This window comes from Leguminivora glycinivorella, chromosome 14 (assembly GCF_023078275.1).
Source record: "Leguminivora glycinivorella isolate SPB_JAAS2020 chromosome 14, LegGlyc_1.1, whole genome shotgun sequence".
Lineage (NCBI taxonomy): Eukaryota > Metazoa > Arthropoda > Insecta > Lepidoptera > Tortricidae > Leguminivora > Leguminivora glycinivorella.
In genome coordinates, this window is record NC_062984.1 from 14187441 (window position 1) to 14213737 (window position 26297).

Consider the following 26297-nt stretch of genomic DNA (forward strand, 5'->3'; position numbering starts at 1 on the left):
AGCTTGCGAACGCGCAGAGTCAACGCTTAGCTGTTGGCGTGTGCGAATGTGTCATGTGTAAATAACAACGTGTGCATGTTGTGCGTGAAAAATTGTGTAGCTAATATTAAATAAAAGCGAATTTACTTTATTAATACATTAATTTAAGAATATTTTTGTAAGTTTTTGAAGTAAACTGTGATATAGTTTGTAGAAAATGGACGATAACACAGAAAATCAAGCGCAGGCGCATAATCTCCTGGGGCAGAAAACTCAGAAACAACCAAAGGTTGTGGATAACGCTTTGACTAGGACTTTGCGATCATGTAAGTATTGTTATCGGGAGGAAGCATTACTAACAAAAATAGTCAGAGTGTGTTTAATATGGACAATAATACAGATGTACGTTATTTCAATAATTAATTATTCAACATGTTTCATTAATTGTTTACCTCCTCATGCATATTTCATATGTATGTGAAGTTCTCGAGAAGGTTGTTTTTTGCAGTTTAAAATCAAAATCGTATATACTGAAATTAGGTACTTATTACTCGTATGGTTACTACTGGACGGTAGCTACTGGCTAGTTAGTAACTAGCTGATTAAAACTCATTTTTTTACGTGATTGCCTACTTTGGGATAAAAATGGGAAGAAGATTATAATATTATTGAGCATTTCTATGTCGGATTTTAAACACTTGCGCCAAAGACACGTTTGATATGAATAAATTCTAGGAAAATCCTAGAATTTATCCTCGAAATCAAAGAAAACAAATATTATAAACTCGTTTAGATGGCGCCACAATTTTGATTGATACTCGGTTAGATGCACTGTGTGTACAAATTTTACTTTTACAATACGAGTACGTCTCTATAAATACTTATTATAGCTGCTTGTTATTTAAAGTGATCAAAACAAATTCACGGATGGTTCGAAACGTTTAACTGAATTGAGGGCCTAACCAAGCTACCAATAATTTGAGCTGAGGCGAATGAAACTGTTGTCTCTCTCTCTATCACTTTTCCACATTAGTTCGAAAGTGACATTATTGTTCCGTTCGCTACAGTTCAGACAAGTTGTATCTCGGATGCTCCAACGACTGAGTAGGTATCTGAACTGATTAATTGATATCTGCCGGCATAACACTGAAGTACTATACCATTAAGCGCCGCTCTTATCTATTCGCGATAACGTCAAATAAAATGTCGAGGTAACACATTGATATATTTATGTAGGCGACTACACAAATACATGTGTAAAGATAGCCTGATAATAAATTGCTATCCCATTGACCGATTTTTAATAATTAAAACCGGTATAATTAAAACCGGTTATTAGTGTGTTAGGTTAAAATGACTCCGTTCAGATGGTTTATACATTTTCTTCTTTCTTAATTAAAAAAAATTTGAAAAAAGTTCTTTGGATTGGTATTGCTTACAAGTTATGTATTCTACAACTCGCTAGATTTTTTAATTCATTTTCAATATTTGATATTTTAGAACCCAAAATTGCATAAGTGCATTTTCAGAATTTGGGACCCCCCAAGCATGAAATTTCTACGTGTTTCCAGTAACACTCAAAACCTCAGACACCCTAACTGATTTTTATTTTTTTAAACTCATCTAGAGTATTCATCTTTTACTTTTTTTTTAATTGAATTTTTAATTTTCTGTACAGCTCTACTTGACTTTTAGCTCTACACTCAATAAAATAATTGCTAACTTCCACCATAAACCACAAAACTATTTATTTGTGTACGTTACTGGTTTACCAATAGACAGCTAAGATGTCACTGTAAAACACTTTAAATCTTTGTCACAGTAAACTTCAAATTGGACAGGTAATCGCAGTAAGCAAATTTAAACCCAATATTCATAATGACAAGGTTATAATTAGGTACGAGTTCAATTTGTTATGACTTATGATAAACATTAAGATTAAACTGACAAACAACGTCAAACTCGTAGCGGAAAAAATAATCGTCCAAGTAACCAGCCAGTATTAATACCCCTAAATACTGAAAAAGGTAAACAACCTCTAGCAATGCGATATACACAATGTTGTCTTACGAGTACAATAGAATAGACACTTAAAAAATAACTAATAATACAAATTTAAATAAAAATATTACCCCCATCAAGATATAGCTCAATCGATTCTACTCTCGATTCTGAACAAACTGTTTTCAGGTTTTTAGTGTTAAGTGAAACACGGTGTATACAAATACTGTTTTTTTGTTCATTACATAAACTTTAAGCGATAATCTACATTCAGAATGCGAAAAAAGTAAATTTTTAGACATTTTATGCTTAATTGTCGTCACAAAACTGACAGCGAGTAAATTTTTGTTAAAAACTTACGCTAATTGGGGGGTCCAAAATTCTGAAAATGCTCAAGTACATTTTCCGAGACGTTTTCGCTATCAACTATAAACAAAAAAAAACGTGTAGAAGTGTAGAGTACTCTACTAAGTACTTTCTTATACTGAGCATACTTACATAGACAGACTAAAAGAAACATAACACGTTCGTACAATTCCGTGAAAATAAGATGATAAAATTGATAAAAGATTATGCACTGCATCGTACAGATGCATAGTGCATAATACTGTCGTACATACGATTTATCTTCACGCCGTGTTTTCAATTGAGGGCGATAGAGAACCAATGAGGCAATATGCTAGTGCTAGGACACTTGATGTGTAGTATTGTGTACCTACGAGAATGATTACATACATAATACATGTATGTATAGTCACGCCCGTATTCCTGGAGTAGGCAGAGCAGATGAAACTGCTCGTTTCAGTACCACTCTTATGGCAATTAAGGCGTTGAAAGAAAACTAAATTGTGACATTGCAGTATTTGCAGTGACAGGTTGCCACCCCATCGCGCACACTATAATGGGACCGCAGCGCTTCTACGATAACCACGGGCGGATAGGGGATGGTGTAATTCTTATTCAGGCAGTTCAATTTAATGTCTTACTACTAATTTGGAAATTGCCTTGTCACCGAAATATATTTTTTTTATAGACACTAAAGTTTACTTTTTATTAAATTAACATACAAGGACTATACGTTATAAATTAAACAGCCTCTTTTTGGACCTCTTGTCATAGTTATACAAGCAAAATCAGGCCTTAATTCTTTGTAGTAAAGTATTAAAAACGAATATGAACCGAAATAAATAGATATCTATTATATTTTTTTCGCTAGGTCATAAACTTTAATAGTTGATGCATATTTTTCTTTTTACGATTATGTTAAACTTGCGATATGCGGAAAATACTACATAATACATATATTAGCTTATTCATGGTTGCCAATATGATAGTTATTTTATTGTTAGAATTACATAACTAGAACTAGCAAATATGATAAAATAAAATCGAGGGAAGGTATTAAACAACGTTTCAAATAAATGCACAATAAGCAAGTAAAAAGAAACAGCCAATTACTAGCTTGATAATTCTCATTTATCTCAATAATAACATTAATAACGTATCTAAGCTATGTATATATTAAGCTTTTGGGTCTCTATCACTACCAAGGATAGTGAGAGTGGGAGATTATCAAGTTAACATTTTAAGTCATACTTATGTTGGTGCCTATCGTATACCCATAATTTGGTTTTCTCACAAACATATAAATTTCAGGATTGCTATGGAACAAACATAACCTCAGTTACCCTGCGACCGCCGTTCGGTTCACGCGTCTTATCGCAATTAGATAAATGTGCCGACTCGCCGCGAGTAATTATTTAACTTCACCTTAGTGAACCACCTTTAGTACCTACTCGAGGGTGCTCCTGGCAACGGGAGCACCTTTTAAAATGGAAGACCCAACTCCAAGCCCCAATGTAAGTTACGCCAACGTTACTTCTAAAGCTACCCTCCCCAAAAAAGAGCAAGCTATTGTAATAGATTCAATAGACGGGATTATGATACGAGACTATCTATTATCGCTTTCAAAGGTTACGAAATCATCGTCTATACGATTTATATCGCGTATCTCAAATTCCAGAGTATGTGTTTACTTGGACTCGAAACAAACAGCGGATGAACTTGTTGATCAAGTAAAAAAAGTCAAAGTCAAAGAACACACACTGCAGATTCGACCTCTAATTACAAGGAATAAGCGAATCGTTCTATCCAATGTTTGCCCCGTTATCCCACACGAAATATTAGAAGAAAAATTCAATGAAATGAACGTTAAAATCATGTCTCCTATTACATATATGAAAGTTGGGATACCCGATGCCGGTTTTTCCCATATCATGAGTTTCCGACGGCAGGTATACGTTTCTCCGGAGGATGAAAAAAAGTTACCTGAATCGATGCAAATTAATTATGACGATACAAATTACTGGATTTACATAACAAATGAGTCGATGAAGTGCTTCATATGTAATGGTATGGGACATTTAGCCAAACACTGTCAACAAACTCCACCTTCATTGACTCAAACAAACAGTCAGAGTAATTCAAAAGTAAATGAAGAAATTCCGAGTCACCTTCCTACAGATATTGAACAGACGCCGACACCGATCACAAGTACCCCGTTTAGTGCTCCACCCAATAAGCCAGACTACAACAAAGGTAATAAACGTATTCATTCCACTACTACTTCAGAGCCTTCAAATACGGACCAGAAACAAACTGATATATGTTTGGAGGAGAGTTTACCACTGAGTGACAACACAGATGATAACGACAGTAACATGTCCCTTGAAGAAGAATCACCAAATAACAAATCTCTTAAAAAGAAGAAGAAAACCTTAGACAACAGAACAGAAGAACAAGTTTGGCATGATATACAGATAGAAATGAATGAATTTGAAGGTTCATCTCGCTTCCCTATCACATTGGACCAATTCGTAAGTCTCTTAGACAAATCTCGCAACAAACAAAATATACAAGAAATAGTTGAAGATTACACCAATAACATTCCTGAATTAATCGAAATGTGCCTATTCATTCGCCCTAAAATGAACAAGAACTTAAAAAACAGATGTTCAAGATTCTCCAGAAAACTTCAAGATATTAATCTAGGGAAGAAGACTCAATAAAACCTTTTTATATATTTATTTATTGAAAGTTATTCAATGAACATTTTGCAGTGGAACGTTAACGGGTTCCACGCACGATTTGAAAACATAAAACTCATCTTAAATGAGGTTGATCCGTTATGCTTTTGTATTCAGGAAACAAACTATAAAAATAATTATTGTGCTAGGTTAAAAAATTACGAAAATTTTTATAAAAATCGTACAAACAGCAGTATAGCTAGCGGAGGAGTAGCTATATACATTAAGCCGCACACTCTTCCTGAACGTATAGACATTAAAAGTAATCTAGAAGTAGTAGCAATAAGAATCAAATTTCCGCTGGCTTTAACTGTCTGTAACCTATATTTACCCAATAGCTGTTCCTTCAGTGAAAATGATCTGAATGTTTTAATCAATCAGCTCCCAACCCCTTTTGTATTATTGGGAGACTTCAATGGTCACCATTTTTATTGGGGATCAAATCATTGTGATCAGCGTGGTAAAGTGATAGCTAATTGGTTAGATGTCAATGATAATATTATTCTTCTTAACTCTCAGCAGCCCACTCACTTCAATAGCAGAAATGGCGATACTAGTAGTATAGATTTAACCTTTGCTTCACGAAGTATATCAACTTATTTCGATTGGAATGCAATTGATGATCTTTACGACAGCGACCACTTCCCTATTATTATATCATCTAGTATAGATCTGAGCCCAAATGTCCAAAGAATCCCACAGTATTGGAAATATCATAGTGCAGATTGGTCTAAACTTCCGTAGCGAAATAGAAAATAAGATTAAACATTTAGATAAATTTAGTCCTTCTTCCGATGTCTGTATTAACGACATAGTGAACGAATTTAATCAAATCATAATTAATTCAGCCGAAAAATTTATTCCAAAAACCTCTGGCAAACTAAGAAAGAAACAAGTTCCATGGTGGAACGAGGAATGCGCCAAGTCACTTAAGGAAACTAAAAAAGCTTATAGAAATTATGTCAAGGAAGCGAAGAAATTCAAAAATAGTCATATTATGAATAACGAAGAAATTAACGAAGAAGAGCAACATAGACAAGAATTACTTAAAATAGAATACCGTAAAAAGAGATCGCAAACTAGAAGATTATTTAAAGAAAGTAGGAAAAATAATTGGGAACAATTTGTATCTTCGATTAATAATCATACTCCCTTAGGAATCATTTGGCAAAAAATAAATTCTATTAACGGACAGAAAAGGAAAAAACAAACTATAATTTTAAAAAACAATGACGGAGAATTATGTTGTGATCCTAAAATTAACTCAGAATTATTAGTAACAGCTTTTGCAAAAAATTCAAGCTCAAGTAATTACAATCATGATTTTTTACAGTACAAAAACCAAAAAGAAATGACAAATAATTCATTTAACTTGCAAGATAATAGTAACCCAATTAATGAAACTATAACAATACACGAACTTTGCTTAATTTTACAAAAACTTGGCAATTCAAGTCCGGGTCCTGATCAAATTTCCAATACCTTAATCAAGAAACTTCCTATGATAGCTTTTGAAAGACTCTTGGACATTTACAACTACATATGGATTAATCACGTCTTTCCTGATCAATGGCGAGAAGCTATTGTAATCCCTATTCCAAAACCAGGTAAACCCCCCACTACTACTTCAAGTTACAGACCTATTTCTCTTACGTGTAATTTGTGTAAATTGTTTGAAAAAATTGTAAGTAATAGATTAAGATGGTATTTAGAACATACTCAGCTTTTATCGCCATATCAGTTTGGATTTAGACAGTTTAGGTCAACATCGGATCATTTAGCTTTTTTAGAAAATGAAATTTCAACGTCTTTTGCAAACAAACATAGTGTAGTAGTTGTTGCTTTAGATTTAGAAAAAGCATATGAGATGGTGTGGAAACACAGGGTTATAACACTGCTAGAACAGTTTAATATTAAAGGTAATATCCTCTCCTTTGTTGTAAATTTTTTAACTAACAGAACTATAAGAGTTAAAATTAATGATCAAATCTCAGATCCGCATATTACTGAAAATGGTCTTCCTCAAGGATCGGTTTTAAGCGTTATTTTGTTTTTGATTTCGATAAATGACGTTTTAGATGTAATAGAACGACCTGTAAAGGGGTACTTATTTGCAGATGATCTGACAATTCTATGTAGCGGTAACAACCTAAAACCTACCGAAAAACTATTACAAAACACATTAAATAAACTAAATGAATGGTGTAAAAGTACTGGGTTTAAATTTTCTGTTACAAAAACCGAATTAATGATCCTGTCAAAAAGAAAAATCAAAGGCACTGTTAACTTAACTATTAACAATCAACAAATCAAAGAAGTCAATAAGTTAAAAATTTTAGGCCTAACTTTTGATCAAAAAATGAATTGGGTTAGTCACATAAAAAAGCTAAAATCTGAGTGCTACAATAGAATGAATATTGTTAAAATTTTATCAGCCAATAAATGGGGTTCGGATAGTACTTGCATTAAAAATACCTACAAAGCACTGATCAGGCAAAAAATTGATTATGGCTCAATAATATATGATTCGGCTTCTCCCACCATTTTAAAACTCCTTGAAAGCACACATAGTACTTGTTTAAGATTGAGTCTAGGAGCCTTTAGAACTAGCCCAGTAAACAGTATTTTTGCGGAGGCGGACGAAATGCCCCTAGAGTTTAGAAGAAAAGAACTATGCCTTTCATATGCCATTAACCATACAAATAATAGTAATATGGCGTTACTCTTGAAAACCCAATTACCGTCTGATATTGAATACAACCTACAACCATCTCTCCCCACCCCCTTAAGACTTAGAATAAAAAAATATTTAAACGAAATTAACTGCCACGTACCTACTTTATTCCCGCGTAAACAATCTAACTACCCACCCTGGAAAAATACTGAACTTAAAGTTAACCTTGAATTAGCAAACCAAAACCCTCGAGATTCTACTCCTGACTATACCTATAGAAACCTTTTTTATGAAATTAAAAATAAATACCCAGATTTTACATTTCACTATACCGATGGTTCCGTCTGTGAGGGTAGAACCGGTTGCGCGATCGTAACAACAAACGGTATTTATAAGTACAGATTACAAAACTATGCATCTATTTTCACATGTGAAGCTGTGGCCATCCTTAAATGCCTAGAAGTCATTAGCAATATTTCAAGTAGTAAGAAACACATCATTTGTTCTGATTCAATGTCATCACTCAAGGCCCTGTCAAATATTAATAACAAAGACCCTTTGATTAATTTAATAAGAGATAACCTGTTCGACTTAACAGATAAACAATACCTAGTGGAATTATTCTGGATACCTAGTCATCAAGGTATACCTGGAAATGAAAGGGCCGACACCGCTGCTAAAGACGCCTTGAAGTATGAACAATGCAATTTCTCGACTTCTAATAAACAAGACCTCAAAAAATACCTAAAGTTTAATGTTAAGAAATTGTGGAACAGCCATTGGGTAAATAATAACAACAGTGTTTTATACGAGATAAGAAAATCAGTGTTTGAAAAAAAGTCATTTTATGTAAATAATAGAAGAGATCAAGTAGTTATGAATAGATTAAGAATAGGACATTGTAATGTTACTCATTTACATCTTATAACTAAGGAAACTCAAAAGAAATGTTTAAGATGCAACAGTGATATATCTGTTAAACATCTGCTTATTGATTGCCCGTTGTATAATGCAGAAAGGTTGACTGTTAATCTTCCTAAATGTTTAAAAGAATGCTTAAATAACGCAGAAAGTACGATAAAATTCCTTAAATTAGTTAATTATTATGACTTGATTTGATTATGTATACTTACAGTGGTCGCTAATGACCTCAGATGTTTGAGCGACCTTAAATAAATGAATTAAAAAAAAAAAAACATAACCTATCCAAACCCTAACACATCTATGTATAGTTTAAAGACTTAATAACTAAGTAACTTATGGACCCATAAGTGTGTCGTTTAACTTCAAACTTGGGAAATCCATTCTGGTATGGTTTATTATCTTTCACATCATATTATATTTTTTATATAATCAACCTTAAAGCAAAATGGATTTACCCAAGTTTGAAGTTAAGCGACACAAGTTATCCATAACTTTAATGAAAAGAGTTAAACTATTAATTTAACTGTCATAATTGTAAATGTGTATAATGCTCAATGGTCCTTAATGTAATTTAAAAATGTATTACCATATTTCGACATATCAAACTACGAATTAATAATAATTTTAATTTTAATATACCATATAATAACTATGTACCTAAATCAATTGTGACGTGTAATATGTAACAATATTATAAATAAATGAGTATGAGTATGAGTATGAAAATTGTATCATTACGATTTTCAAAAATTATGTCAAGCAAAGGGATCCGTAAGATTTCAATATCTAATATTTTTATAATATAGGTACTTGTATGGAGGCTCAATGCAATATATAACTTCATTATCATCTTGAACCTAGTTTACCTAATGCCTTATTCTCATTCAACGTTTAGAGTTTAAACACAATATTGAAAACGTATTGACTAAGACAAAGTGGGAACAAGTAACCCGACAGAATTGAAAGGAGTTGACTTGATCGTATCATCGCATGTCATGAATTTTTTTCTAAAATATATTATAATTTTCAGAGATGATGATGATGATAATTGTATGTAGATTGCATGTATGATGAAAACTGTCCGTAGGTAACGTAAAAAATGCCATGTCAGATAAACGCCATACAATTAAAAAGGAAGGTCCATTGGCCAAATTTGCGGTGAGCCGTTACAGGCGACTTCCATTTCAATGCTCATTGCTCTAAGTTCACACCTCATTGTATTGGAATACAATTTTTGTTTCTGAATACTAGTTCTTTATTAACTTTCGAAACATGGAAAGTGGTTTGTGTGGGATAAACTTGGTTTCCTAAGCCCTTGAACAGCATCCAGTTTCTAAAAGGGCATAGGTAAATAGGTAACCAAGATAGTCTGTATTTCGTTAGAAGACAAGACCTTTGGCTCTGTATCCACCTGAGACGTAACAGCATTCGTTTTACTTTTGAATTCATACTTATTAATTATATTTTTTGAGGTTTTGGATAGTGTATAAAAAAACACAAGGGAAATGTACAAAAACAAATATTCAATTTTGGGATCCGGTCACTTAGGGCCACTTTCATTTTTAGGCCAAGTTTTATGAAAAGCCACTTCCCCGATAGGCCACTTCCTTTAAGGGCCACTTAGTGACAACGTTCCCCGAAGGGCCACATTTATCTAAAGGCCACTTCTTCTTATGGCCAATTCCTTTAACGGCCTGTTCCTCTTATGGCCACTTCCTCTCATGGCCTTTTCCTATGATGGCTACTTCCTCAAACGGCCTGTTACTCTTATGGCCACTTCCTCTCATGGCCTTTTCCTCTGATGGCCACTTCCTCAAACGGCCTGTTCCTCTTATGCCCACTTTCTCTAATAGGAACTTATGTATCTGACAACCTTCCTCGTAAACGCATTCTCAGCAGGCTTTTTAATGACCACCACCACTAAAAACTCTTTATCATAAAAAAAATAAAACTGCCTTCCTGCCTATGGTTATCTGCGTATGGTTGGGTGGGGAAAACAGGCAATAGCAAGGCGAGGAACAGGGTTGGTACCGACTATAAAAATAATTGATTTCTTTACAATTTGGATGTTTAGATTATTGCAATCGGATAAGAAATCTGAATAAGAAATTTGAGGAGTTCCGTTCTGACCATTATCAGCAGTTCCAGTGCACCAAATGTCACTGTTCCGTACGTAAATGCATACTGTTCTTTTAAAAACACAAAAATCACCATATGTATGCCTTTCAGATTTGAGGAGTTCGATTTTTCCAGGATCCCATCATGAGAACTGGGTCCTGAGAAAAATAAGACCAATCTGTATGCATATACATTCAATCAAAAATTTTTTTTCAAAATCGGTCCAATACCGACGGAGATATCGTAGAACAAACATTAAAAAAAAAAAACATACAGACGAATTGAGAACCGTCCTTCCTTGAGAGATTTGAGGCGGCGGTTAAAAAGTAGCCAATCGGGGAATAGGACAAACTAGTAAATGTTGTAGTGGCCGATCGAGGAATTAGACAAACTGGCAATTTCAACGATGGTCGTTCCGGAAATGGGTGGCCACACAAAGAATTTTCACAGTGGCCATTCGGAGAACTGGACGTAGAAAGAATTCCAACAGTGGTCTATCGGGGAAATGGTCGGACAAGGAAACGGCCGAACCAAGAAATGGCCCATATAGGAATTTGCATGGTGGTCGTTCGGGGAATGGGGCCAACAAAGAATTTTCACAGTGCCCGTTCGAAGAACTGGACGTAGAAAGAATTCCAACAGTGGTCTATCGGGGAAATGGTCGGAGAAGGAAACGGCCGAACTAAGAAATGGCTCATATATGAATTTGCATGGTGGTCGTTCGGGGAAGTGGCCGTAGGTGACCGGATCCCAATTTTGTTAATAATATGCAAATTATGCTACAAGTACTTAATATAATTTACTCCACCTTTATTTATATAGAGACAAAAATGTAAATATTGTTTTATGGATACTTAATAATTACATCTGCATACTTTTGAGGCTCTTTTTTACTTTTAATTAAAATGCCGTTGCCGGTTTCATTATACTGTCATATCGAATCATTAATGCTATTCGTGAATGTTTCATATTTACAGATATTTAATATGAATACATTCACATCACGTATTTGTATCGTGAAACTTAAAAAGAAACCTTTTATATCCCTTCTTATCTGGAGGTACCTGTTAAAAAAGGTTATTGAAGTTCGTAACTGAAAGAACGATATGCGAGGCTCATTTTTATACAAAACTTTTGCAAATTTATGCAGTATGTTTAAATATGAATACAGACATTTTTGTTACGGTTTTTCATCAAGTTGATAAAATATTAGTGTGGTAATGAAAGGCAATTTTCGCGTTACATCAAACATTAAGCACCTTGTGGTTTTCATATTGACGTTGGGTCAATATCAAAAATTACGAGACTGAATTCCAAAGTTTTATTGCTCGTATTTCAAATCACTCGGTTTTTAGATCCAAAATCGTGAGCTTTAAATTAAAATATTGGCCCGATTATCGTATTAATTGGTATGATAGCTTACAGGCGTTTCTCGAATCAAGCAAATTACATTGCCCAAAAAATCGATGCTTTTAAAATATTAAATCAATTTGTTTTTTTCTTCCACAGGTTGTTTCATACCTCAACGCTACATACTCGGCGTGATGGGGCTCCTAGGAGTCTGCAACGCCTATACCATGAGGGTCTGTCTGAACCTGGCCATCACCCAGATGGTGATCCCCATACACAAGAACGAATCTATTCGTAATGACACTGAACTGATATGTGAAAGTGACCCGATACCTGCCAACACTACTGTTATTATTAGTCCAGTAAGTACACATGTATAACATGATGTTATGTTAATTCTCGATAATGATCGTTGTGATTCGGTTCTTTCATAATTATTTTAATATATGTACTCCATCGGGCTATTGCTGTAACCGTTTTAACTTTTATATAAAGGCTGTCTTCTTACTTACTTACTGCTTACTGCTAGCCTTTCTCCGCAGACGTTTTGTCTGGTTGCCTTTGGCATAGGCCTCTCCCATATTTCTCCAAGTTTCTCTGTCTAGAGCTTGTCTTCTCCACAGGGCTCCAGCTACCTTTCTGAATTCATTTTCCCATCTCATTTTTTGTCCACCATCCTTCCTTTTGCCATCTCTTGGGTACCATGATGTTATGTCCTTAGACCATTTTTCTCTTTTATCTCGGAGCATGTGGCCAGTCCATTTCCACTTTAGTTGCTTCATTGTCTGATTTACGTCAGTCAAGTAGTAGGCTGTCTTCTAGGTAAAGCCCAACACATTAAGGTTTATAGTGTATGCTTTTGACGTAATACAATATTGTAATGGTACATAGTTAATAATTAAAAAAAGTGTAATTTTAATGTAGTCCAGTCCAGGGCGGAGACGGTTTAGGGATTTCACCTCTACCTTTCCTCCCGTGAGTGTAGTAGAAGTTGACTGTGGGAAATGAGTTCCATTGTGGTGTTGATGATGGGCTGGCAACCTTTCACTGCAATATCACAATTCCGTTTTCCTCTCAACCCACAATTGCCAAGAATTGCCACTCTTCATTGAAGATTGAGCGATTTCTTGCGCACTTCTTATCCTGTTTGGGAATACAAGCCTAAGTTTATGTATGTATATATGTAGTTTTAATGTTCATTACAAATATTTATTATAAAACCGGTTCTGTAAGTATGTAAGTATACAGTTTAAATCTAGATACCAACTGCAAGTTTATATTTCAACCAATGCCATTGTGGTTAGTTCCTGGTATTTGCAATGTAGGTTTAGCATTTCAATTATACAATCGTCATCATAATTATTATTCTACATCTAAAAATAACCACAGAGTCAAAGACATATGTAACTCCGTATAGACAGATAAAGCCTACGAAAAAAACATACCTCAAAACCATACAGAAAAAGGTACGGTGACCTAGATGGCGATACACCTTTGGGGGACGCTCGGCTAGATGGCGCTAATATTAATATTTGAATTTGACATTTTAACACATATCAAGCTAAGAATATGGGCCAAATTGTCAAAACTGAGGTTCAAAAGTTTTAAGTTTATGTCGAGAGATGGCAGTCTATGCACTGTGATTACACATTTTACTTTGACAGTAACTCTCTATAATACTCGAACCTCTTTGCACAAAGTTTAAGCCGTGTTCGGTTACTAAATAAAGTCAACATGTTTCTATTCAATGATAAGTGGTAAATAAGCAACACAGCTTCTTAACTCAGGGTAACTTAGTGGCTGATGTGACCATTTCATTGCATGTTCATATATCAATATCCATACTAATATTATAAATGAGAAAGTGTGTGTGTTTGTTTGTTTGTCCGTCTTTCACGGCTCACGGCAAAACGGAGCGTAGAGTCGCCGTGATTTTTTAGGTGGGGATAGTTGAAGGAATGGAGAGTGACATTGGCTACGTTTTGTAGCGACGAATTGAAGTGATTTTCTAAGTGAAGAAATGGAGTGACATAGGCTACTTTTTATCTGTTTCTAACCCTTCACTTCCCTAAAATGGGGGATGGAAGTGTGTATGGAGCATTCTGCAATTTTAGAATTTTACGCAAGCGGAGCCGCGGGCAAAAGCTAGTATATGAATAAATTAAAGCGTTAATTTATTTCTAGATGACCATAAATTTGCATCATTATTCACATTACATTATACCTACTTTACTCTTGTTGTTACATAGCGTTACGTTTTAGTGCTCTTCGAAATGTTTACTTATTTTTAGAATATTAGTTTTAGTCTTTGTTTGTGTTTTGTGTTTTGGGCCTGTGTGGTGACGGGTTAAGAATTTCACCACTTTTTCTACCCGTGGGTGTCGTAGAAGGCGACTATGGGATATGGGTTAAATTGTGGCGTAGGCGAGAGGCTGGCAACCTGTCACTGCAATGTCAGTTTCGTTTTCTTTCAACCCCTTATTTGCCAAGAGTGGCACTGAAGCTTTAGTAGTTTCATGTGTTCTGCCTACCCCTTTATGGGATACAGGCGTGATTGTATGTATGTATGTAGTTTTTGTAATATCTGACATATGTTTAAACAAATTAACGATTAATTTCAGTACGCAACACAAACCTGGGACCAAGCCACTCAGGGTTTAATTCTCAGTGGTTTCTACTACGGCTACGCCGCTACTCAAGTACCTGGAGGCTACCTCGCAGAAAAATGGGGCGGCAAGTGGACCTTAGGCGTGGGTCTACTAAGCACGGCTCTCTTCACCTTCCTTACCCCGTGGGTCATCCGTATTGGTAATGGAGGATGGGGTGGGCTGTTTGCTCTTCGTGTGCTTCAGGGTATGGGAGAGGTATGTTTAAATCATCCAATATTCAAGTCAGAGTCTTCATTGAAGTCTCTGGGAGTTACTTGGCCGAGAATTGGGGCGACAAGTGAACATTTCCACCCCCCCCCCCCCACCCCCTTTCTTCCCGTGGGTATCGTAGAAGGCGACTATGGGATATGGGTTAAATTGTGGCGTAGGCGAGAGGCTGGCAACCTGTCACTGCAATGTCACAGTTTCGTTTTCTTTCAACCCCTTATTTGCCAAGAGTGGCACTGAAGCTTTAGTTGTTTCATGTGTTCTGCCTACCCCTTTATGGGATACAGGTGTGATTGTATGTATGTATGTATGTATGTAAGTGAACCTTAGGCGTGGGTCTGCTAAGCACGGCTCTCTTTGCATTCCTTGCTCCGTGGATCATCCGGGCTGTTTGCTCTTCGTATGCTTCAGGAAATGGGAAAGGTATGTTTAAATCATCCAATATTCAAGTATTTCTATTATTGAAGTCCCTGGGGTCAACTTGGCAGAAAATTGGGACGGTAAGCGGACCTTAGGCATGGGTCGTTTTCGCTTTCTTTACTTCACTTGTCTGGGAGTGCTTCAAGGAATGGGAGAGGTACTTTCGAACGGTTCAATATTCAAGTATTTCCATTACTCAAAAATGTGTAGACTAAGAGTTTTAAATGATTCACGGTTAGCCTTATAAGACTTATATTGATCGGGATATAAAGTTTCCTGTGATCAATGATTCATGATGCATGCAACTGCGTCGAAATATTGGACCCTCAATAAAAATCAAAGGGGTAATCACAGTTTATAACCCGGTCAATATAAGTCTTATGTGTAGGCTACTTGGACGAAAAGTGAGGCGGCAAATGAACCTTAGGCGTCATGAGTCTGCTGGAGAAGGGGTGGAATGTTTTCTTTTCGTGTGCTTTTAGGAAATAGGGGAGGTACGAGTTTTAAATGATTCACTTAGTTTCACTAGACTTATATTGACCGAGAGACCGTTTTTTGTAGAGTTTCCGATATTTCGACGTAGTTGCGTGCATCATGGCCAGACGTTACAAAAACAAAATGGTAATCACAGTATATATCTCGGTCAATACAATAAGTTTATGAAGAACTGAACATTTTTTACTGATATGCATGAATGTAACTAATACTGCAGACAAAAAGACATTTACAAAATTCACTTTATTGTTCATTATTTGGAATATGGACTAATTTATAAAGGTGGTATTCAATGTATATGATGATTTATAATTTATCTTATGAGAAATATTCAAATTACAGATAATAATAAATTGTCTCTCTAAAATAAAGCTTATCTATTTAGCTGTAACGTTTGAGTTGGAAACAACGCATAGAAACCTAATAACTACAATGCATATTTATCATGATTTTCTTGTTTCTTTTCTTTTTAGGGTTCCGTACCAAAAAGGTACAACAGGAACCCATATGGTGCGACTCTGTCCGTCTGCCTGTTTTTTATAAATATGTAAGATAAATAAATATTAGATTTAAAAGAAAATGGGCAACCGTTTCCGAATGAGTAAATGTCCTAACCGGGATTCCAACCCAGAACCTTTAGCTTAGGAGGCAGGGTCACTAACCACTAGGCCAGAACGGTCATCACAAATTAGGAACGAATAGATTTCATACACATTTTAGTTGAAAATAATTACAAACACTAAGAAAATTTAACTAAGTCACAAAGCGATAATTAATACATAAGAATAAAATGGGTAAAAATTATTGCAATATCTTTGATATCGATGGAGTAAAGCTACGTGTATTGTGTGTCATCTTAAAATAACTAAATAATTTAAGTAAATAAATAGCGTACAGTCGAGTTCATAAATATGAGTAAATTTTTTCACCTTATTGCATCCAGTCACAGAATATATTAGTACAAGTACAGAAGGCCCACTGCTTTGATGTTCACGAAATGCCGCCTTTTTAAATGGCTACAAAATTCTAACAAAGAAACGAGCCGCACGTGCACAGCGTCGGATGATAGGGTTACCTATGGATTAAAACGAATTAATTCTCAGATAAAATGTTATACTATATATTCAAGTCTTGGGTACTTTCTAGGTATAAATACAGTATTTATATATTTTTGTTTAAGCCTTCAGCATCACAAGCCTTATTGAACTTTTCCGATCTGTGTAAGATTGTCCATTCAATTGATTGATTATTTATGATGTCTATTTAACTATGCATTATTAGCCATTCCACACGTGGATATTGCATATGAACCTTAAAAAAACTCGCAACGTAAAGTAACAATATAAAGTGCGAACGTGCGTTCCGTGAGAACGCGCGCCACCCCTGATTAGGCCGCGAACTCGCGGCCGCCAGCATGTACTTGTAGCCTGGCGATACAATCGCGGAGTGAGCCGCCCCTGATCCAGTTAAGGTGAAGAAATGTAGGTACATATATTTATGAACTCGATTGTACTTAAAACATGTTATAAGCTTACGTAATACGAGTATTTTACGATTTTGTATTTGATCTGTCGACGTAAATACGATCTTTTTGTATTTAATTTAAGTTACATATTGTTATTTCATTCGTTACTACTTGGCGCCAGACATAGATACAATCAACATTCAGATTGTGTTCTGCAGACCCTTAATGATAGAGTTTAAATTCTAAACGGTCTTCTTTGTAACCATGTTGTATGTATTAGCCAGTCTTTGTTTTATAAGTATGTACCTACCATTATAATATAGAACCTTTTTAATCTAGATGCATATACCTATCCGTCCGATTAATTATAAACATATAGATTTTTACTTTCTTTTTACTGTGTAACGTACCTTATGAAAGTACCACATTTTACCTTTCACAAATTATAAAAGCAGATAGAGTTTGTTTGGAAAGGAAGATTAACCCATAATTATTTAATTATATGAAACATGGACTTGTGGAGCTAGTTATTCGTGATGGGTCACCGGACTTTGAAAGTATTAAAACATGTTTCATGGAAAATTAACCTCGTCGGTATTATTTATTTATTACAAACTAGCGACCCGCCCCGGCTTCGCACAGGTACTATACCTACATGTAAACCTTCCTCTAGAATCACTCTATCTATTGAAAAAACCCCATCAAAATCCGTTGCATAGTTTTAAAGATTTAAGCCATTACATAGTAATTCAATGATTTAAGCATACATAGGGACATAGGGACAGAGAAAAACTTTGTTTTATACTATGTAGTGATAGTGATAATCCGCCATAAATGAAAACATTTTAAATATGCTTGTGAGTAATAAACGCATTAATTTAAAAGTATTTTTAGTTTTTCTGTGCTTTGTGAATAAAAATTTTAGCTGCTTATTCCACCAGCCTCGTAAATTAAGCACAGTATTTTGTCACGTCTCTGATTACTCTCCGAAGACTGACAACATAACAAATTACTTCCTTCCCGTTACACTGTTGTCTACTCACGATGCCGCATAATTTGCATATTTTTTCCCGTAATAGATTTCCGTAGCTTATTGTGTTTGCGACCGATGTGTGTAACGAGTATCAATGAGATCGGCCATGATTGATCAGTGACTCACTGATAATAATATGTATATCGTCGTTGGTGGCAAACACACATACGGTTTGCTTAAGATAGATAAGCCTATCTACTCGTATGCTAGACGTCTGTTACTCAGATGTTGTTACTCCATTGCCTTTAAGAATCTGAAAATACCGCAAGGAAACCTCGATTTGGGTCATGTCAGATCAATTTACGCATAAGACGAGGTCTCTATCCCTCTATTTTTCCTAGTGTGATCCCGGAATGTTGCCATTGCTAATGGGAGACGGCAAATATTGATAAAATTGGCCTAGGCACTAGTTTTTACGAAAGCTACAGCCATCAAATCTTCCGACCCAGAGGGAAAACAAGGCATTGTAGAGCTTAATTTGGCTACCTCAGGATGTTTCCCTTCACCGAAGAGTGGCTGGAAAATGTCACTTGTTCCATACACTCATTGTTACGAGTCGGGGTTTGAACACTATGAACTCGAAATCTCCGGATTGAATGTCGCACGATAGGCCACTGCTTATATGAACTGTAATAAAAATTTATTAATTTCAGGGTCCCACGATGCCAGCCCTCATGATAATGTTAGCTAGATGGGTGCCACCGCACGAGCGTTCGTTCCAGGGTGCCCTCGTGTTCGGCGGGGCCCAGATCGGGAACATCTTTGGCTCCTTCATGTCCGGTATATTACTGTCGGACGGTCAAGACTGGGCTAACGTGTTCTATTTCTTCGGTGGCTTTGGACTGCTGTGGTTTGCTTTGTGGGTATGTAACAACGATTCTAAAGTCATGTTTGTTTATAATGTCGTTCATTGATAAGTCAATAATCATTCTAAGGTTTTCTATTTAGTTGTGAAATTTGGTACCCTTGGAAACCATATTCCCAATTAAGTATCATCATACTTAATTGGGAATATGGTTTAAAAATATGTGGTTTATAAACACGTCCAAGGAATCATACAAATTACTGAATAAAAATGGCGTAAAATTGTCGAGATCCATGCAAATGGCGATATTTAAACGTGCATACATAATACCAATACCTATTATCTAATAATAAAAATTTAGCGACGCATTGTTTACCTGTTACCACATTTTTTTAAAACCCCACTTTATACAATAATCATAAATCTTCTACTGCAAAAAAAAAAACAATTCTCTTTTATGGTTAATATTTTATTAGTTAAGCTACTTTAACCAAAACACTTACTTTATTTTACCCTGCTACATTTCTTTCCAGAGTTTATTTTGCTACAGCACGCCAAACACCCACCCCTTTATCTCAAAGAAGGAGCTAGCCTACCTGAACGCCAGCGTGACAACGGCCGACCACAAAGCAGCCAAGGACCCGGTGCCATGGAAGGCCATACTGAGATCGTGGCCCGTGTGGGCGCTAGTCTGTGCCGCTGTGAGTTTACTCAACATTTTTTAGTACGAAGTGGGCTTGGTCATATTTTGGTGTTAAAATCGCGTTTGTGAGAAAGTCAAAAAAACTTTCGTAGTCAATTTAACAATATTGAATAGGTTGCGACCTTTATTCAATGTAAAGGGACAGTAACTGACATCGTTTGTCATTGGTGATATCACAATGATATTATTAAGTATTCAAAATGCATAAATCCTGTAGACATTGACTTAGTAGTGGCCATGACCACATGTTCATGTTGACCACATGGTCAATTATTTCTCCCGATAGGTAATTTAATGGACTGTCATTATAAATTATCACTTGCATGATTATAAATCTAAAATTTGTTACAAAGGCATGATTAGAATTTAACAGATACCTACAAAAGTACCTTATAATAACTTTGTACAATTAGTTATATTCGTATAAGTTGTTGAAGAAGAAATGCCACCTTGATATGATTTGAATCCACGAAAAAAACAAATGAATTCTATAAATAGATACTGCTTATATTACGTAACTGAGTTTAATACCATTTAAATGACCATGTTCGCCATGACGGCAACCTTGACTCGCGGTAACCAAACTGGTTAGCGGGCAGTTCAATTTTTTAAACAGATTAACATATTAAAAAGAACAAAAGGCCTTTGTTTCGTTTTATGATGTTGTTCTTATATCATCGATTAGGTATAAAACACAAAAAAACACTATTCTAAAGGCAGTAAAACGGGAGACAGAATCTGACAAAACTTTTTGTGTCGTCTATTTTCAAAACTAAAGTTATAATGCTGTACATAGTTAGGCTAGGTAGGTAGTGACATAATAATGCAAATGTACATAATAAATGCAATAAATAAAACACGAATCAAGTTTATATTCCTGTGAAACATTTATCGAAATACTAGGTCACTTAGGTGACCTGATAAACTTGGTATTCACCTACATTTTATTTCTGAACCCATCGCGTTTGACAAATAGGATTTTGCTTATAAGAAGAATGCATCCGTTGATTTTTATACGTTGACTTAGATGCCTATGGACAACGCAGCCAAAAACCATTGTTAATGTAACGTCAAATTAAAAAGTTTCCTCTTAATTCAAGACTCCGTCTCTCAAGTCAATCTATGAAAACTTAGATGAACGTTTTAAGTGGTTTTTACTTTTAAGTAGGAAAGCTACATCGTGGTCGGTGGCTTATTATATAAGTACCCATATAATGTCATTTTCTATCTCAATGTAAGAGTTTCTTCAAATTCGAATTGGTTTTCATATTATGTGTGTTACCTCATAGGTTGGCCACGATTGGGGCTACTACACAATGGTCTCAGACTTACCAAAGTACTCTCACGACGTGCTGAAGTACAATATCGCGACCACCGGATTGCTGACAGCCTTGCCGTACGCCGCTATGTGGATCAGCTCCTTTATCTTCGGATTCGTGTGTGACCTGTGCATTAAAAAGGGATGGCATACGATCAAAACTGGAAGGATCATCCATACTACTATAGGTAATGCCAACAATGTACATTAGGCAATATCTCTTTGCGAAAACTTTTTTTGTAGTAAGACGACTTCCAATTAATAATCCCATAGTGCACATAATATGCAATGCACATCACTATATTTGTTTCTATTGTCAATTAAAACAAATAAAGTATTAGATATTAATCAATCTTCCTGGTTTAAAGAAGCCTATATGTTTATATTACACTCAAAACACATGTGTTGATCTGTGGAGTCAGGTCATTTGCAAATTTACAAGTAATGTGTAACCTAATATTTGTTATTGCAGCTGCCACGGGCCCAGCGATATGCATCGTTCTTGCTTCGTATGCAGGCTGCAACCGGGATCTTGCTATGGCCTACTTTGTTCTCTCTATGGCTCTCATGGGAGGATTCTACAGCGGCATGAAGGTACCTTTTTTAGGGTTCCGTAGTCAACTAGGAACCCTTATAGTTTCGCCATGTCTGTCTGTCCGTCCGTCCGTCCGTCCGTCCGCGGATAATCTCAGTAACCGTAAACACTAGAAAGCTGAAATTTAGTACTAATATGTATATCAATCACGCCAACAAAGTGCAAGAATAAAAAATGGAAAAAAATGTTTTATTAGGGTACCCCCCCTACATGTAAAGTGGGGGCTGATATTTTTTTTCATTCCAAACCCAACGTGTGATATATTGTTGGATAGGTATTTAAAAATGAGTACGGGTTTACTAAGATCGTTTTTTGATAATATTAATATTTTCGAAAATAATCGCTCCTAAAGGAAAAAAAAGTGCGTCCCCCCCCCTCTAACTTTTGAACCATTATGTTTAAAAAATATGCAAAAAATCACAAAAGTAGAACTTTATAAAGACTTTCTAGGAAAATTGTTTTGAACTTGATAGGTTCAGAAGTTTTTGAGAAAAATACGGAAAACTACGGAACCCTACACTGAGCGTGGCCCGACACGCTCTTGGCCGGTTTTTTATTATATACCATACTATTTTAAACAACGAAAGTGTCTCTTTCCTAATATTTTTACTAATTCTGAAATGAATGCTCAAGTTGAAACGCGTAGTGATTACCTATCAGGTTTTACAATTATTTAATTGTTGAATCTTAATGATGATCTATTCTAGCAAAGGCCTATGCTTGAGTTTTCCGTAGCCTTATTGTTCTTTTATTCTTTATAACTTCTTACAATCAAACAATCCTATAAGTGAAAGAAACAGCTATGTTTCACTAGTGTTTTCACACATTTCACGAAAATTGGCTTCCCTCCAACACACAACAATGCTGCAAGATTAGGTTACAAAGACAATAAAAAAAGTAATTTTCCTTCATAAATGCCATGTAACTGAACAGTATAGAATATAAACATGACAGTTTAGGTACTATCAACGCGTCGCGCCATTCGTATTATTATAAAATACTCAATAAGTAATGCTAATAAATAACCATAATTTTTATCATTGTTTTATCACGGGTTGACTCAACGCTGTATGACGAGGTTGATGCCCTGTACAAATATATGTATACTATAGAAACCTATTCATATATCATGTTTATTGTATATATAATTGTGTAAATTTATTAACATAGGGAGTTTGAAAGAAGTATTAGTTCGTAGCTGCATTCTCGAATGAAATGATGAAATTTTGGTCCGAATAAAAAAAATGACAGAAAGTCGTACGTTGAAAGCTAACAAAGAGTGTGATACTATACAGCACGACCACGGATGATTTTATTAATTCTGATGCGGTACAAATTCACGAAAAAAAATGTACTTTTTTGTACTGACGTTTAAAAAAAATGTACCCTTATGATTTTGGAGTTTCGACATAGGGCCCGGGGTCGTGCTAGGTAGGTACTCCCTGGCACGACCACACTATATTTAATGAGATTTTAAATTTCTGTTGCAGTACAAATTCACGAAAAAAAATGTACTTTTTTGTACTTACCTTTTAAAAAAAAATACCCTCATGGTTTCGGAGTTTTGACATGGGGTGTGGTCGTGCTAGATAGGTGGTACTTCCTGGCACGACCACACTATATTTATGTTTAATTTGATGGTCAAATGAATACTAAACAAGTGTTTTGAAATTGTACTATGTAAATTACTTCAAAAACTTAGTGCGGTCGTGCCAGGGAGTACCTATCTAGCACGATCACAACCCATGTCGAAACTCCGAAACCATGAGGGTACTTTTTATAAAAAGGTAAGTACAGAAAAGTACATTTTTTTCGTGAATTTGTACCACTACAGAAATTAAAAAAATCATTAAATATAGTGTGGTCGTGCCAGGAAGTACCACCTATCTAGCACGACCACACTCCATGTCAGAACTCCGAAACCATGAGGGTATTTTTTTTAAAAGGTAAGTACAAAAAAGTACATTTTTTTTCGTGAATTTGTACTGCAACAGAAATTTAAAATCTCATTAAATATAGTGTGGTCGTGCCAGGGAGTACCTACCTAGCACGACCACGGGCCCTATGTCAAAACTCCAAAATCATAAGGGTACATTTTTTTTAAACGTCAGTACAAAAAAGTACATTTTTTTTCGTGAATTTGTACCGCATCAGAATTAGTAAAATCATCCGTGGTCGTGCTGTATAGTATCACACAACAAAGACTGCTGTCTTAAGTGACGAATAAACAATGAGCGACGAAAGCAGAACATAATAACCAAAAACAAATGGGATAATCCAAGACGATATCGACTGCAACTATAGGCTAACGTCTCATATTTTAGTTTTTCTATATGTCTATTGGTTGTTATATAGTATTAAAAATATTCAATTCCAGGTGAACGCGCTCGACTTGGCACCGAACTACGCCGGCACGCTGACGTCTCTGGTCAACACCACATCCACCTTCGCCGGGATCGCCACTCCTTTCCTCATCGGATTGTTAACCCCCAATGTAAGTCAAGTTCCTCTGTGTCATCACAATGCCAACTCGTATTATTTGATAGTACTTTAAACGTTGTACGAGTATGTTTTCCAATATGGCCCATCTGGTTCAAGACTCAGTGTGTTTTCACATTATCCGATCCGATATCGGATGCCGGCAGGACTTTAAAGGCAAAAATCAAAGATGGTGGCTTAAATGTATGGGATATCGTTCCTACATCCGATATCGGATCGGATAATGTGAAAACGCACCCAGGGAAATAGTCGACACGGTTTATGAATTTTAACTTCTGATTAGCAGAAACGTCTGCAATCGATGCCACTAGGCTTAAATAAGACCGTGAGTTCAAGTCTCACCCAAGGCAGACATTTTTACCAGGCGGTTTATGAATTACCTATTCGCACGTGTACTGTACCTACTGTAGAGCGTATACTTTAATAATTATGGTCCTGCAAAAATTATTTACCTATGGCCCATTAAATTTCAAAACGCAACAAGTCAAAAATTACAAGATCCAAGTCACAAATTACAAACATTTGTATTTCATAACTTGTAGCTTGGTGAAATATGCCACTAGAATAAGTGAAACTCAAGTCTATGTCGAGCTCTGTAGTTTTGCTGTAACCGTGTCTATAGACTAATAAAATTAATAACCTTCTTCCGCAGTCAACTCTAAGCGAGTGGCGCGTCGCGTTCTGGGTGTGCTTCGCCGTGTTAGTAGGCACCAACGTGGTGTACTGCATCTGGGCGGACGGCAAGCAGCAGTGGTGGGACGACGTACGGCAGTTTGGCTACCCGCCCAACTGGAACCACGGCCCGCTTGTCAGGGACTCCGTGCCTGATCAGGAAGCCGTTATGACGAAGATGACCAACATGAATGGTGACGATGACGTTTATTAACGTTTACTCATTTTGATTATTATTGTAGTTTACTTTATGACGTTTATATCAAAAAGGATGAATGTGGATACCACTTACTGTTAGCGACTAAATGTAAGGTCTGAGTGCACGCTCATATTGGGCGTGCAGCAAGACGTGCGGAGTGCATGTCAAACAATTGGAGCGCATAAAAGTGTCCTGGGAGGTTACCATGACGTTATAAAGACGTTCAGTTTAGGTTGAGAGAAAGGGACACAGCTATAGCAGTTACATAGCTCCGTCCCTCTCTCTCAACCTAAACTGAACGGCTTTAGCACGTCATTGTAACCCCCCTGGTGCCCAAAGGTAGTCTGACTCTATCGCGCCAATCCGCACGAGCGATAGAGATAGATATCTACGAGCGTTTCGTTTCGTGAGCGTTTCGTGAGCGTTTGTGCCATTCGGCTACGTACCCTGTGTCGAATTGTCGATGCTGCATAGGTTGAACGCACGCTTGCCCGCTCCGCTCAGCGTCCACTCTAGCCTTACGCTAAGGAATTCATAGGTACGTAATAGTACGAAACATTTTCATGATAAGATTGATAAGGTACACCCACAGAGTATGTATTTTTTGATTTTTTTAACGTTTAGCAACGTTGTATTTTACTAGTGCCTTTATCTGTATGAAGTTGTTTAGTAATGCAAAATGTATGTAATGTAATAGGCTAACTGAGGAATTATGTACTTAGGTGGATTTACTTACACGCGAGCTTGTCGAATATAATTTTAGAGCTGATAGTATAAGTAGTCGCCCATGGTACAGAATACATGATATGCCATTCCTTGGTCAATTCGTATAAATAGTTGTATAATCAGCCATATCATTCCACAATGAATCAAATACAGCTCGTTTCATGAAAGCTGACCCGAATGGAATAAATTAACTTTTAATTGTATGTGAACTTTTAATTGTTGTGTGTGTGTGAGTGAAGCTTTAACCTGTATCGCTTTGCAGTCGTAACTGTCAAGAGCCATCATTTTACTGGTTAATCTAATCTGTCACATACACATTCTCATTCACTCATTCGTTTCATTCGTACCAGCTCTTATTA

At 36.0% G+C, this 26297-nt stretch overlaps 1 protein-coding gene across 1 annotated transcript; it reads left to right on the plus strand.

Annotated features, from left to right (window-relative positions):
• On the plus strand, window positions 1-25788 carry LOC125233108 (putative inorganic phosphate cotransporter). The gene is made up of 9 exons (XM_048138972.1): window positions 1-305; window positions 12292-12494; window positions 14754-14996; window positions 19075-19284; window positions 19760-19927; window positions 21219-21435; window positions 21720-21841; window positions 24220-24336; window positions 24994-25788. The coding sequence occupies exons 1-9, from the start codon at window positions 197-199 to the stop codon at window positions 25225-25227; spliced, it is 1623 nt and encodes a 540-aa protein (XP_047994929.1). The 5' UTR covers window positions 1-196; the 3' UTR covers window positions 25228-25788.
• The last annotated feature ends 509 nt before the right edge of the window (window positions 25789-26297 follow it).